Consider the following 16,212-nt stretch of genomic DNA (forward strand, 5'->3'; position numbering starts at 1 on the left):
CACAGGCCGTAAATAACAAATACAATACAGTGAGAAGAGTTTACAGCCAGAAAACTCAGATATTCTGGCACAAATGTGGCTCACACCTGCAGCTTGACTCGGCGTGCCACAGATCCACCTTATATGGCAGATGTCAGGTGTGTTTATACCACATATACACTCTCCACTTTTTTGGTATATGTGTCCAACTGCTCGCTAACACAAATATATACTCAGCCGGTCACATGGCTGTGCGTTTGGGTATAAGGGCATGGTCAAGACGACCTGCTGAAGCTCTCACTGGGAGGTTCCCACAACCATCTCTAAGGTTTAAACAGAACAGCCCCCCGAAAGAAGGGGGATACACCCAGTGAGCAGCAATCACCCCAAGCCTGTTGGTATCCTTTATTTATCCAGGTAAAGTCTCACTGAGATGAAACTCTAACTCAAATATTTAGATGTTACATCCATGCTGAAGAGCATCTCTGAACATGCAACACATCAAACCTTGAAGCGTGAGAGGACCACAGTGGAGGAACACCCTGGAGGTGGTTGCATCTCAGCTTAATTACTCCATCCAGTCACTCTGCGGGGTTACGTCCTCGCCGTGCGGCTGCACGCAGAGCCCAGGGACCCAGCGAGGAGACTGGATCCCTGCTGGGCAGGAAAATGTTTGGTTTTATGTGGCACTGGTCTGAGAAGACATTGGCCTTTCCTTCTTTGGGTTCCCTCCCTCTTCGCCTTCTTTCCTCTCTGGGATGAATAATTTACTGGTTTCCTCCCTCTCGCCATCTCTGCGCTGCAGCGAAGGGCTGATGCAGAGCGGTGATGCTCGCTCTGCAGCCTGTGGGAAGCTCTTTATTATCCCGTGAACGTCAAAGAAGGAATCTTATGAAACTCTCCTCACGGGAAATGTTCTCCACTTTTCTTTATTTCCAGTCATACGTGTGCTGTTCCAGTGGTGGATGCTCACATCAAACATGGTCCAAATTTCAATTATTGAGGTTACATTTTGTATTGAGACAAACTCTCTAAGCTCTGTGCTGTTCTTACCTTCTGTTTGTGGGGGGCAGCCAATCAGAAGACAGCTTCCTTGAAGGAGGAGGAGCTAACTGAGCTTCTTTAAGGCAGAGAGTGAGCTGCTTTGATGGATCCAAAATAATCTCAGGAGCAGCTCCAGGTGGAGCCTTCGTCTGATGGACTCCTCTGGGTGGAGGAGCTGCGTTATGCCTCTATATGTGTCCTCCACACTCAGAAGCCACGTGGTGATTTGTTGTATTTATCATTTATGCTGAGTCGTGAATCTCCTGGACCGTGACTGAAGCTCGGAGCTGACAGACAAAGTCGTTTTTCACGGCGGTTTGATTCACGACGACCTCAACTGAGCGAGCACTGAATCACACGGCGGCCTCACGTGTTCGCATCACGGAGGTTAACACACACCAGAGCACCATCACCTCTCGTGGAAGGAGGCGCGTCAGTCGGTTTTATTACTTAGTGACATTTAATTTATGTGCTAATGAAAAGTCTACAGCATATCCCTCACGGATACAGCAGCGCTTAAAAGGATGATTGTCTGCTGGTGGGAGCCCGCTCATCCCATCCCCGAACCAAACTGGGTCACAGAGTTCGTGGAAACTTTATCAGCAGCAAAATGAAGTGAGACATCAAAGTAGAAACAGAAAATTTATTCTGTGAGACACGTTTAAAGTGTCTGTCCATTTCTCAGTCTTATTTTTATCTCTTAGAAAGCCAAACGGCAGCTTTTAGTTACAGCTGATTGGTTTATTAAAGGTGGGCGTGGCACTCTGAAGCCGGTGTTCACAGACATCAGTGAACGCTCAACATCAGTGCCGCCGACTGAAGCTGTTGGCCGAGAACACCCAACCCCACCCTGTCGGTGAAGCACAGGCCTGGATCAGGAGCATGTCCACAATGAGATGAGCGCATTGTGGTCATAAAGAGATGGAGATGGTCAGCTTTTAAACGATGCTCAGCTGCTTCTAAGAAGGCCAAGAAAATATCTCCACAACTTTACAGCACCAGCCTGAGCCGCTGGTCCTACACCGCAGAGATGATGAAGTTACTAACAATCCCAGTTCTTCTGAAAATAACCTAAATAAATTTATACCAAAGATAAATCTGCTGGCAGCTGACAGTCATTTTTATCTAGCACAGATTTTCCCAATATGTGTATTAACCTCCAAACTGCAGTTCCTGTGATCTCCACTTGAGGCAGTGAGTCAGACCCTCAGAGTTAAATTGTCCAACTTTACAGCAGAAATAAACGTTTTTTGGTCTTTGTATCTCATCTCAGCGCCGTAATTTAAAACAACAACAGTCATCATTGTCCACATAAAGCTAAATAAAGTGACTCTGCTCAGTTTCCCGACCGCCCCCTCCTCTCTTTGTCTGTGCAGCTGAAGAGTCTGCCACATCATGCAGATATGACACAGCAGCCTGTAACACCTTTAATTATTCAGCGGCTGGATTTCTGACAAACGCCTTGCTCAGAGTCGCTGTGGGTGGCCCGAGGTCTGCGAAGGCCCAAGCATATGATCCACATCATCTTCATCACACCAGTCAGTGAGCCCTCGCGTCCTGTGGAGGGGGACCGCTCCATCAGGGTGGAAATACTTCATCAGTGAGGACAGAGGCCATCACTCAGGACGCCCTGCCAGCAAAAAACCCTCTCACTGCACAGGTCACCCATTCAAGGTTTTTCCTTTAATTTGTCACCGCTCCACAGACACAGACTGTGAACGTACATACAGTTTTCCTTATTTATGACAGGAGTCTCAAGAAGAGTGGGATTGACCTGACTTCCTCTGTTGATAAAAAGCCTTCAGGTCTGGCATGAACCAACGAGCAGTTTGAAACGGTGACGTGGCTTTTCAGTTTTCATCCATCGCTGCTCCATCGCTGTAAGAGGTGTTTTCATGGAGGACGGGGGAGGAAAGAACAGGTCCATTCTGGAGGTCTCTGTGGGCCCGAACACTGGTCGGCTCCACCTCAGTGCCTGCAGCTCTCAGACATGAAAGCTGAGGGGAGGGTGCAGAATAAAACAGAAAAATCGTCTGCTGCACCTGACAGGTGATGAGTCCAAGACCCCGGAGGACGGCGGAGACGTGGAGCCGCACGAGGACGTTTCATATCAGGTTTATCGTGAAATGCAAGCTGCTCATCTGGAAACAGCAACAGCCTCAGCGTGTTTCTGGCTTCAGCTCAACGTTACGGAGGATAATTTTGACTGTAAACAGGCAGATATTCACCCGGCTGTGACTCATTACAGTGTTACTGTTCAGAAACCCTGATTAAACACGGCTGCCAAAGTCTGAGCTTCAGTTTCCACAGTTAAACTTTTATTTTAGTCTGTTCGCGATTCATTAGCAGGTGTCTGTCTGTGCCAACTGTACTCTTTATGCCCAAGCTAGTGTTAGCTGATAACTCCGCCCACCCGTCCAGATATGGTCAGTGTGTCACCACTGACTGCCGACTTCCTGTCATGCATTAAAATTGTGCGGCCTCATCTTGTGTGTTCAGATTCAGGTTTGTGGACACAAACTGAGATTTTCTGCTTCTAAAGCACAACAAAAGTCCACATTTGGAGGCTGGAGAAGACAGTTTTCCTGGTTTCTATGGTGACGTGTCTCTACTGGATATCAAAGGATCTGAAAATATGACATTTGTCTGCTGTTAAGATACTTTTCTTAGAAACTTCGCTGACTGACGTGAAACGGTGACAGTAAAATTACTGCTGCCTGAGATCCGTGCATTATGTTCACCTCAGCATCGCATATGTGTCACACACATGATACATGTTTGCTTTCAGCTTGAAGTTTATTTCTTGCGGAGCAGTAACTCTTGATTCCGTCTCTGAGTGTGTTTAAATGTTGAAATGTACAGTACTGATGGTTGGTACAGGTTTGGACATGCTTTATCTTTCACTATTTCCTGTATTTGATAAGAAGAGTGAAAACTCACAGCAAGAAAACATCAATGACAAGAAGAGGCAGAGCTGAAGGTGCTCAGTCGCATCAGAGGGACAGCTCAGGTGGAGAGGTGAGGCTGATATGTTTGGACATGTGCAGAGGAGGGAGAGCAGAGGCTGCTGGACAAAGGATGATGAAGGTGGAGTTTCAGTGCAGGAGGAGAAGAGGAAGATGTCAGAGTTTTTATTAAACTTGTCTCAGATAATCAGAAGCATTCATCTCAGACTTTCAACCAATGCAGTACACGCTGATAGAAATATCTAAAGTGACTTTTACAGTAACAGTTTTTATTATTACATCTATTAAACATTATGAAGTCCTCCTCTACATAATGTGTAACACTACAGAAAATATTTTTATTTTAAATCCTGAAATCTGCAGGATCTGCAAATTGTTTCTTTAACTGCAGCAGGTGTGGAGTTTATTTGTTGGGGACTTTTATTGTGAAATGCGGGAACAGGAAGAAGGCTTTTTCACATGAGTGCAGAAAAATCTGAATTTCTAATCTAATTCCAACAATCTGATGTAGCAACAGCCACAACGCTCACATCTGGACCACAGAAATTAAACTGTGACATCACTGCAGCTATGTCCATCTTCTACATACAGTCTGTGTGTGGCCATGTTTAAAGCGACATATCTGCGTTTTATTTTACTTTAAACGATGTGTCCAAACATTCATGCTGCAGGGCACTTCAGGTTCCCACCATGCTGCTGCATCATCACATAACTCCAGCTGTCAGCCGCCTGCAGGACGGATGGTCTCTGCTCGGGGACGGCGTGCTATTCTGAGCCTGTAAAATTACATGGATGACAAATCTTCTTCCATTCACGGACACAAGTATTGATCGGAGCCTTCGTCCATCACCAGACACCTCACACCCACAAACTGACACTTGCAAGGAGCTTTGAAATGTTCAGCCAAGCGTCGTCAATCTGCTCCTGCCTAAATACCTGGCTGTGACCAGGAGGTCACAGGTTTGAATCCCGCAGGCAGGAGAGGCTTCTGAAAAGGCCTCGCAGTTTCCTGAAGAAGATTAGGGCAAAGAGGCTGTAACTCACTTCACTGGAGGATTTAATGGAGTTGAAAGCTAAAAAAAGGAAAGACCATCAGGAAAATCCATTTTCTTCTAAGCTTTATGGTCTGATTCCCATCTGTCCACCCGGAGCTGGGAAGCAGCGGACCGTCCTGTACAGCAGCAGACAGCTGGAGTCAAATTATTGCTTTTTCAATTAGAGACTCGTTCGGCCGTTTTTCATACAGATAATTAGTCAAATCCGACGACCGTTACCAATTAAGCAGAAATACTAAAGGCCACCAAGACGTGCAATCAATCTATTTTAAGATTGCTCTGTTCTTCTGGGTAAATCCTGTTAGCCTTTGTGTGGTCAAACACAGGACTCCTTCCTGGAAAGAGCGGCTCTGACTTTGTCTCATTGTTCTTCCCTGCACATCCACATTTCCACTGCAGATATTTCCAGGATCCAGGCCTCGGTCGTGTGTCTGCGTTAGTGTACTGCTGCAGTAAATGAGAGAAATCTCTCAGCACGACTCTCTGGGCCTCAAATTTAAGAAATGACAGAAAACTTTTGTTCATTCAGAGAAGATGTCCTTTATACTGTCAAAACAGCAGGTAGAAAAGCAAATCGTTTAATCGCGTAGTTGTTATTTAAAATAGTATGAGGACGAGGTCTGTGTCTGTAGGAAAAGTTGTAAAAATGTAGGAAATTGCAGTTAAAAGTCCAAAATTTCTGCCCTCCTTCAAATTTCCTAACACTGTCCATCCTGATTGGATGCTTTGCCGGGCTGATTCTGGCTCCCGGGCCTCATGTTTGACACCCCTGGTTTTCCCAGGCCACAAAGATGTTTTTTTGTTTCTTGTTAGTTTTCTTGTGTCAGTGTTGTATTTTAGTTTCTCCTGTTTTTACTTTGAAGGTTAGGAGTAGCTCTTTATCCCAGATGCAGTCCTTTCATTGCTGGATTGTCTGTTTTGCGTTTCCACCACTGACAATAAATAAATGAATAAAATAATATTTGCCAGGCGTAGCCAAGTTTTAATCTCAGAGAACTTGACATTTCTAATGACTTTTTCAACTTCAAGTTATTTTCTCAGAATTTTCAGCTGGACGTCAAAATTCTGGGATAACCTGAAATGTATGGCTGAAAGTTGTTTTCAGCCATCTGTAAATTCACTCGTCCTTGTCTTCATCACTTCATCCAGTCTTCCTGCTTCCACCTTATGCAGTTTTGTGTTTCTTTCCATCCTTTCTTGTGCAGTCCAGGCCGTGCTCATCAGCGTTTAAATAAACCTCAGTCCTCGTTTTGTAGTTTTGCATGTAGTTAATGGTAACAGTGTTAGTGTGAGTCTGTGAAAGTAAACGTGGCTCCTGGATTAGTGGTGCCTTCACACATGTACATGTTGACCTGAACAACAAAGTGACGTCTGAGGTATCAAAGTGTCCTCTTGTTATCACCTCTTCTCACTTATTATGTCCTCAGGCCAAACCTGCAACTTTATATATTTTAGAAGTGGATCCATGTGGGACCAGAATCATTAATATTCAACACTGACGCCTGCTTCTGCTTTCAGAGGAACTTCTCAGCTTTTCTGCAAAGAAATGTAAAAATCTGAGAGGAGTCAGCAGATTCACGGTGTCGGTAATGTGCAGAGAATCTCAGAGTAGACAGCGGGAGACGGCGGCGGCTGAGCTGCAGAGCCGATGACACATATGGACGTTCGCGCGTTCCTTCAAACACCTGAAGCCTCCTGAACACCTGAAAATCTTTCTAAATCGACCTTTGTGATAAAATGAGCTCACAGTGTTACGATGTGCTGCCCCGCACTGTGGAGAGTATTTTCTGTCTTCACTCAATTAAAGTTCACTGAATTAAATGTAAAGTGAAAGTAGCACTCGGCTGGTAAATGAAAAAGACAAATAAACAAACGATACGCGTTCTCACACAGGAAGGTGACTAAGCTCATAAAACAAGAGCACTCTGCTCATGCGTTCTGGTTAGTTAAGGATTTAGGACAGGAAGCCTTGTGAAGATTAAAAATGTTCACTCGTCTGCTCACTGTGAGAAACTAGTCCCTACCTTTGTTTCATCCACTTTTGCTTATTGCTAAAGCTTTTATTTTGGAATCAGGCTCTGCTGTAGCTTCACTTAAACTCTGGAACTGTCTGCTCCTTCAAATTAGGACGTCACCAACATCTTTAAACCTCGCGTAAAGACACAGCTGCTCTGTTTTATTCCATTCAGCTGTGCCGCACTTGTGCTGTTTTTATATGTGCTTATGAATAACCTGACCTGACACGACTTCCCTGGATGGCGCCTGGTTTAAAAACAGAAGAGAAACTTCTATGTGTGCAGAAGAAGCAGCTGGTTGTGGGGGCTGAAGGCGATGCTCTCAGGAAGCTGCTGCTACAAACTCTCTGCAGCTGCTGACTTCATGCTTCAAATTACAATGGCAGATGCTGTAAAGCAGCAAATGGTGCCGTAACATATCGCAGACTCACAGAAAGGTGTTTTATTATGATAGAATCTGCCGCCGTGCGGCCTTGTGAACACTCTGTGGTCAATAGCGTCTCCTCCCACACATTGCTGGTTCTCTGTTTAAGATCCAGCACACATTTCAAAAGGTTTGAGAATCAATCATCAGGAAGCTTTACTAACAGGAGGTTAGGGCATTTAAGGTGAGAAGTGTAACGGTCAAGGAGAGGGATCCAAATCAGGAGAGATGGAAGCAGAGGAAAATCCAGAAGGCAGGAGTCATCCACACCTGGGCAGCCAGCGAAGGCAGAAACGTAGTCAAACCAAGAAAGTCCAACACAAGCCGAGAACACAGAAGAAGAACAGGAGCGGCGGCTCCAACGCTAAACAACTACACTGAGAGCGAGTGTGTGAACTGAGACAGGTGGAACAGGAACAAATCAGAAGGTAAAACAGATTTCAAAATAAAACAGGAAGTGTTCCTGGTGACTTATTACGTTCTTCGGTAACGAATCACGCTGCGTAGCTGCACGGCATCGTGCATTGTGAACGATGAGCGTTAAACTCCAAACAGATAGTGGAGAAGAAAAACACTTAAATAAAAATGATGTTAAATATGAAAATATCAACACTACAATAGATGTTCACATATTTTTAAAATACGGCAAATTAACATTGAAAAATCTTTGTGTAGCGCATTGTTGTACATTACAAATAATACACACTGTTCTACAGTTCATAACAACTATTTTAATAAAATGATAAAACAACAACTCCAAGCATTTCACTTGCCTGGGACACCTCATCCAGCAGGCCACCACCTCCACTGCCTCCTTTCAATGTGGAGCAGTAGTGGCTGCAGTCTGAGCCCTTCCGAGGAGCTGGACTCCTCACTCTGAGGAGCCCATCCACCCTTCACAGGAAGCTAATTTCTGCCACTTACATTTAATCTTGCTCTTTTGCCTTTTAAAATACAGAGCAGTGACAGGTTTAACAAAAAGATGCTCCCTACATGTTTCTACAGCAATGTCGGAGCTGCAGCTCCATCTGGTGGCAGATGGTTACATAGCATTTAGGACACAACAACTTTGGCATTTGGGCATCAGTTTAAATATTAATTTGATTGCATGACTAATACATCAGGTACTGACCAGGGACAAAAGGATGATTAGTTTCTAGTCGAGTAGTTGTGCACATCACTAGAAACTCAACATCACAACAGGAGAAAAGAAGGAAGACGGAGATGAGAGATAATGAGGGAAGAGGAAGTGGGCGGGACCTAAACACAGCTGAACGTTATTAAGATAAACACAACGCAGGCTGCCAAAATAACACAGGAAATAAGACAGCCTACCTAACACAGAGGAACAGAATGGAAACACAACAATGTCTAAGAACAGCAAACTAACAAATCAAAGATCACCTGAAATGTAAGAGCTGGATAATAAAACACCGGCTGTCTCACTTTTTTATGTTCTGTTCTTCCATTGTTGACATTTTTGTTGTACGCATAATGTTTCCCAGTGGTTCTTGTTTACATTTGTCTTAAAACCACTGAGTGTTTTCTCAGTGGGATCGCTTTGATGGAAAAGGGGCGAATTTGATCGGTCTTACCTCCCTCTGTGCTCTTTCTGCATTAGTTCATCAGCTTGTGGCTTTTAGCGTCTCTGTGAGATTGTTTTAGGTCTTTGTGGTTATTTGGCATCAGCAGGTTGTTTTTGCTTCACTTTGAAGACTTTTTAGTTTTCAAGGTTTAAACTGATTTGCTGTGTTTTTTGCTTCGGTGGTTAATTTGAATCTTTTTTTGTAGTTATTTTTGTCTCCTTGCGGATTTTTGTTTTCTATGGACTCGGTTTTGTGGGGTTTGTTGCTTCTCTCTGCTTGTTTTCTGCGTCCTTTCTTTCTTTTATCTGAGCTTTTTGACTTTCAAACAACAAATATTGGCAGGCAGAGCCTCTGACCCCTCCTGGCCTCTGCACTGAAACGCAGAAAACAACAGCTGACATGCTATCGCAGCCATACAGGAAAATTTAAAGACACTTCATTCTGATTTTATTGAAATTTTACAAAAAGTCCAACTTTTAGAAAACGTAAACCCATCAAGCAAAGGTCAGTGGTGAGATTTGCGCTTTAAATGATGTTTCTAAAGAATCTGAAGTCCGCTCCGTGTGTCCGTTGTTTTTTAACCCTTTAAGGAGCGGAAGCTTCGTCTTTATGTAACTCTGTTTTTCTGTTTTGCCTCTGAAATAAAGAGCCCGTTTCCCTGCACATGCATGTGCACACAGGCGCGTGCACTTCTACATGACTGAGCGGATTGTCGTGCGCGCGTCTGCCTGCATCTACCTGTCTTTACAAGCAGAGCGCGTTTTCCTCCTGAATACGCGAAGGTGGACGCTTTCTTGAGCGCGTGCACGTATGCATGCCTGGATGTGTGAGTGCGCGCGCTCGGGGCGTTTGCGTTGCTGCTGCTGAAAGCCTCCCTCTCTCTCCCTCTCTCTCATCTTCCTCCCTGCTGCTTCTCCTCCGCTTCAGTTTCAGTATCGACCTCCTTCGCGCAGCATCTCTGCTCTTCATCCTCCGTCTCCATCCTCCTCCTCCTCCCCCTCTTCTTCCTCCTCCGCCTCAGCACCGCTTCCTCTGCAGGTGGATGGAGGCTGGGAGCCCCGGAGACAGAAGCCATGGCCGGGATGCGCTGCCGGTAGGGCTCGGTGGTGTTAGCGCTCTCTGATTCCGTGCGTGTGTGTGTGTGTGTGTGTGTGTGTGTGTGTGTGTGTGTGTGTGTCGCCAGGTCTTTGTCTATCCCGTGTGTGTGTGTTTATGGGGGAGTGCTGGCTCTTTGGGAAGTGGGCAATTGTTGCTCTATTTTACAGATTATTGATTGATGGGATCGCCCGGTGTGATCAGGTGTGTTTTCGCCTCGTGTCGCGTTACACGGAGACTGCGTTACACGGAGACTGTGTTCCCGGGAAAAGGAGCTGTTTTTGCGCATTAGTGGGTTTATATCCCACTCCGCGTCGGCCTCACCTCTCCGTGTGTTCTCGTGGTGATCAGCGCGTGCATGTTATGCGCGGTTTTTACGCACATTGTCCTCGCGCTGCTGTACCAGATGCCGATGCTCTCCTGTAGTAACGCTCCGTTTCTGTCTCCTCTCCCTCCATCACTCCTCCTTTCCTCCCGTTCTCCAGTCACACTGCTGAGCACCTCCCTTCGCGCCGGGGACCACATCCTTAAATGACCCGCGGCTGAGGAGAGGGGGGTGTCTCCGGATCCAGCGCCCGGATCATGGCATGCTGCCCACACCGGGCATCCAGCACTGACCATGGGGCTCCGGTCCAGGACCGTCGTTAGCGGCTCGGACGAGCAGAAGAAGCCCTCCGGCGCTCCGCCCGGGGACTTACTGGACCAAAGCACCACAGGAGCGGACAAGGATGGCGCCCTGCTGTTGGTGGCTCCGGGCCGGGATGACTACAAGCGGAGCTCCCAGGGCATCGGCATTGGGCTGCTGGCCAAGACCCCCCTGAACTACGCCCGGCCGGCCAAGAGGAATAACATCCGCAAGAGGAAGATCCAGAACCTGATCTACGACGCGCTGGAGAGGCCGAGAGGATGGGCGCTGCTCTACCACGCGTTCGTGTGAGTATCTGAATGATGAGAGAGGAGAGAGATCCTCTCCTCGGCTCTCCGTTCGCACTTTGTTTCAGCAGTTTTCAGGCCTTAATGAAGCTGGTGAGGCTGTAACTTAATATTGCTGCTGGAAATGAAAAGCTTCCTCTTGTATGTCACTGTAGCTGCTGGTTATGTAAGCGCTCAGCAGGCTTCAGCTGCTGGATCGTTTCTCTGGTGTGTGTGTGTGTGTGAGAGAGAGAGAGAGAGAGAGAGAGAGAGAGAGGGCGAGAGAGGTTTCACCTGTGCAGGTATTCTGTGTGGTGGATGGGTTTAAATGTGGATTCCAAACCTCTGAAACCACTTAAACCCACAAGAGTTACATAAGTGGAGCTCCAGCAGGTGGCTGATGGTGCTGAAGTGTGTTACCAAACTCTGAGCTCGTTCAGTGATGGTCCGAGTGACCGTCAGCATCTTTGTTTCCCGTGCAGTGTTGGACTTTTCTGCTCAACTTACAATCACATAATCACGATTATTCAATTCAGTTTTAAAATTCAAATCACAATAAAACAGAAAAAAACTGCATAAATGAATAAATGAGACCAGAGTGAATGTGGACAAAAGTAAAGGAGCTCTTCTTTACTTTTCTTGAGCCCTGCTAATTTTAAAATTTTGATTTGTGATGGAAATATTTTTATTTATGTAAAAACACAAAAACCAGGCAGCAGGTGAGTCATAGTGAGTCCTGCTGAGCAGGTGTCTGTGCTGAAAAGACGGCCGACAGTCGGGCACGTCCGTGACCGATTCCTGTCCAGAGAAAAGATCCCAGCGTGCACAGAGGCCTCAGCATTAGGGATGGGTACCGGTATCGGTTCTGACATAAACGGTAGTAACCAGACCGAAAAGCAGCGCACATTTCGGTGCTTTTTTTAAAAGTATGGTTATTTATGTAAGGTGAACTAGCAAACATCGTAGTTACATGCGGCTGTCCTCTTGTTTGATGTCAGATACTCCCTTCACCCTGGCTTAAAAAGCTAAAATGACCAAAGAAAAAGTGGAAAACAGCTAAACATGAGAAGTTTTTGGACAAAGTTTGTGTTTTTCCCTTGTTTAAGCACTGCTTCCAGCCAAGAGTGATGCCATAAACCCCCTATAGCTGCAGAGAAGACTAACATTGTTATCTTTTTACAGAAAACAGTTAAACATGAGAAGTTTTAGGACAGTTTGTGTTTTCCATTGTTTAAGCACCGGTTTGAGCACCGTTTAAGCACCGGCACCGTTTCAAAAGTACCGGTTTGGCACCGGTATCGGATAAAACCTAAACGATACCCATCCCTACTCAGCATCCTGCGGCTGACGGCTGCTTCTGAGGCGGCGGCTCGTTTGTTTAACCGTGATCTGAAGAACGACCAGAACACAAAAAAAATCACCTGTTTGTTTGAAGACATGGACACAGATTTCTTTTTCATAACAGTCAGATTTGAAGTTAATATCTTTCAGGAGGTACGCTTCACATCTGCAGCCAGATGTGCAGACTCTTCAGAGGGGATGTGTCACCGTGGCAACTAAGAAAACGTGAAAACCACTGTAAATCAACTGTCTCTGGGATCTTTCTCTAAACCTGAGCAACTAGTTTAATTTTCTAACCATAACCAACTGGTTTTATTGCCCAAACATAACCAAACCATTACTGTTAATGATGATTAATAGCGGATCAATCAATAACCTAAATCTGTCCCAGGGGGGAGTTGAATTGAGGTCTCTGGTGTGAGTGGCGAGATGATTCCCTCCACTGCTGAAGCCCTGAAGTGCAGATTCCCAGTTTTATATCCAGCGTGTCTTCAAAGCTGCGATTGAAACCTGAAACGTCGCCTCAAATCTTGTTTGGTCTGCAAAATTTCCAGAAAAACTGTTGGATCTCCTTCTTTTTGTCCTCCTGCACACGGTGTGAGGAATGCTGCTGACTACTCAGAAGACGAATTCCTGAATTTAATTTATGCCTAAAACTACATTAACAAGCTTGTGAAACGCGATGTTTGGGACGATGTTTATCACCAGCCTTGCAGTACTGCCTCTGTTTCACTTCACTGCAGGTTGTCTGCGTGGTCACGTCTTCAGGCTTTTATGTTGCCAGTTTTATATGATTACAGGTGTTTACTTTTCAAATTTGGATCACTTTGGGCGAAAAACGACCACCCTGCTTCCTAACCAGTAACAAAGTGATCTTTGTTGTGTCTCGATCACATGGCTGTGCTCATCCGGGTTAATCTCACCACTGTAATGGGAAAGCTGAAAGAAGGCTGGTGTAAGAGTCTTGCTTGCTCTTCATTCGTAAGTGCAGCTCTGTTTGAATCTCATTGTACTGCAGTCGGTACCTTCATAAGAAGGAATTTGTATTTTCAAAGCTGAGGTCTTAAACTCGTCTTTATGAGCCTGTGAAACATCAGAAAATGTGTTTTATTCATTGAACCGGATTAATAATCTGTTTACAGTCAAGAAGCAAACCGATGGTTTAGTTTGTTGTTAAATCCAATCAGCAGCAGACGACTGAGGCGGTTACTTTAGCTTTTCAGGTAAATGTTGCCACACTTGGACCTGCAGATGCTTCCTGGGAAATCTCCAGATTCCAGAACAGCAGGAAGCTTCTACATGAATAACCTAATGCTGAGTTGTGGCTGTTTTCAGGTTGCGTAACAGCGTCCGCGAGCTGTAAAAAGGGCCTGTTGTTAGTTTGGGTGAAGGTTTCACCTCTGCAGTAAAAATCTGCCGGGCAGTAATGAATCCAGGCGAAGCTGACTGTAATAAATATTCTTTTTATTTTTGCTCCTTGTTTGGACACACTTCAGCTCTCGGGTCTCACGGATGCTGACAGAGCTGCCAGAACGACAGCGGATCGCAGCTCCAGGAAAACACCTTTTGTTTGTTCTCACAATTCACCGTTGTTCCAAACGAGAGCTTTTATTTAGCAGCCAGAGGTACAAACTCAACATCTGCAGCCACAAACAACAAGATAGCACCGGCTGGTTTCTTCTTCCTATTGTTTATTGGGCCAAGATTACCTGATGGATCAGTGAAGAAATGACTTTCTCTTATTTATTCTCGTAGCTGATGCGAATAAAAAAAAAAAATTCTTCCAAATGTTAATATTTGGGGCTAAAATATTCACTAGAAGTCCAGGTTGCCCTAATTTAATAATATGAAACATTATTTTATTCCTGCTGACTTTCTATTACATATAATCCTTCGTTAAAAGATCTTAACCCTCTGGTGTGCTCAGACAGATGGTCCTGCCTGAGAGTCTGAACTCAGGGGGGAAACCCGTCCTCCTGACTCCAGTTTATTTTTGCTACTATGTGATAAAACAAGCCCAAGAGACTGACTCGTGGCGAATCTCGTGCTCCACTGGCAGGACGCGTGCTTTCTCAGCAACACGACATATGCATCTCCCAATATGGCCGCTCCATATGGGCGGCTGGTGTCAGAGCAGGAAGTGACGTGTGAAAAAGGAAAGAAGGGGAGCTCTGGTGTTGGGGGTGGTGTGACAGGAAGTGGCGAATACAGAAACGGTGGACTGAAACATGCGCGTCCAAACTGACACGTGACTTTACATAAATGTGAAGACTCATCAAAGGGGCAGTTTACTCCATTTAAATACACATAAAACTCTGTTTGACCATTTGAAATTTCAGGAGTTATAATAATCCAGGTGTTTTGGATTATTGTACAAAGTAAACAACAATCAGATGTCTCTCCAGTGACTCATCTTGCAGAGAGGCTCCGCCTCCTCCCTCCTGGTCCGTAGCTCCGGGGCCTCGGCGAGTTCAGCCTGCGGGCAGGTGAACCGTGTCCTCACCTGCTGCAGACGGTTGGATCAAAACACTCACTGCAAGCCTGAGATTTCCATGTGAAGTTACGTGTGTTGGAAACCAACACGTTGTCCTGCTGTCACAAACATGGACTACATCACCATGACGATAAAGCCACCAGTGAAAATGGCTCCCAGCAGCCTTTTCTTCCTTTAACCAGCTGCTTGAGGACATTCAGGAACCTTGAACGTTTGTAACTGTGGGACTGGCTCTGCATGTTGGAGTTGTTGATGTCTATAAGTTCAAATGAAGCTCATAAATTAGAAAGCGAGGAAACTTTGCCTGCAGCGAGTTGCAGATGAAGGAAAAATTGGTTTCAGTTCAGGTCGCCAGATCGATTTCGTTCGATTTCACGTGCTCTGTTTACCGTGTCGAACTTTGATGAAACAAAACTTGTTTTCATGTTTTTAATCAGCCGACTGATCCTTGACTCTGGTGGCCTTCAGCCCTGCTGACAGGCCGATGTCATGGAGGGTATCCAGAGTAACTGTGGTGAAACTAAACCAAAACTCTCTGTGTAACGAGATACCAATAGAACTACATTAGAATAGGATTCTGTTAGATATTCTGCTGTATTTGGGGGAAACTGTCTTCTTTCATCCAATCAACAGAAAAGGAAAAAAGGAATTTACCTGGCATGACATTAAAACCTAAATTTTATTCAGTGCTGGAAAAATGTCTCACTCACGTCATTTAAAAAACACGTAAACATGTTCTCTGTAACAGTCGGCCATTTTTGATGTTCACTGGTCTCTGTTGTTAGTTGATGTTGGGAATGTGGCAGCGTAATAGATGGCGTGTAAGACGGATTCAGCTTCTGAAAAAGGATCTGAAAAGTGAAGCTGATGAGTTAAATGCATTAAACCTGAGTGATGTTTAAAGGCCACCAGGGGGCGACAGCTCTGATTGCAGAAAGACTTGTGTTCCTGCAGAAGGTAAAACAGCCGTGAGCCCCTCTGTAAACACCTTCCTGAGGAGTTTATGGTCGTAATCCCTCATTTCGGGTCATATTTAGTCATTCTGGCTGGTTAGCCAATCAGCATGTGGCTTCATAATCAGCTTCTCCCCTCACTCATCATACCCGGACTTCCAAACGCTAAGATGGCGATTTTGAAACGCTCGTTTTTACAGACCGATAGGTGATGTCACTGCGGGTGCATCTATGGGGCGGATACGAATGGCGACGAGGCGACCAGCACAATCATTTAATGTGAATGTGTCACAGATGTCGACCAGCTGCTGGTTTAAAGCTCTGCTGCAGCTCACTGGGTGTTAAGTG

The 16,212-nt window shown here is 45.4% G+C and overlaps 2 protein-coding genes across 5 annotated transcripts in view; both read left to right on the forward strand.

The window, feature by feature from the left end:
- dnaaf11 (dynein axonemal assembly factor 11) overlaps nt 1-10,788 on the forward strand; it is a 49,264-nt gene extending 38,476 nt beyond the window's left edge. The window contains exon 13 of one of the 3 annotated variants that reach the window (XM_086271792.1): nt 10,650-10,788. In XM_086271792.1, coding sequence (XP_086127918.1) covers nt 10,650-10,695 — 46 coding nt within the window. In that variant the 3' untranslated portion in view covers nt 10,696-10,788. Of the gene's footprint in view, nt 1-5; nt 28-6,562; nt 6,709-10,649 lie in introns of those variants that run through there. The other 2 variants (XM_086271795.1, XM_086271796.1) reach the window with 2 other exon arrangements.
- kcnq3 (potassium voltage-gated channel, KQT-like subfamily, member 3) overlaps nt 8,818-16,212 on the forward strand; it is a 116,733-nt gene continuing 109,338 nt past the window's right edge. Inside the window, exon 1 of one of the 2 annotated variants that reach the window (XM_086271712.1) lies at nt 8,818-8,894. In XM_086271712.1, the coding sequence (XP_086127838.1) occupies nt 8,851-8,894 (44 nt within the window). In that variant the 5' untranslated portion in view covers nt 8,818-8,850. Of the gene's footprint in view, nt 8,895-10,783; nt 11,098-16,212 lie in introns of those variants that run through there. The other variant, XM_086271710.1, reaches the window with a different exon arrangement.

The sequence above is a fragment of the Aulonocara sp. 'chitande type north' Nkhata Bay genome, linkage group LG18 (assembly GCF_057382095.1).
Source record: "Aulonocara sp. 'chitande type north' Nkhata Bay isolate Kocher_YH1m ecotype deep benthic linkage group LG18, A_spYH_male_GT1.1, whole genome shotgun sequence".
Lineage (NCBI taxonomy): Eukaryota > Metazoa > Chordata > Actinopteri > Cichliformes > Cichlidae > Aulonocara > Aulonocara sp. 'chitande type north' Nkhata Bay.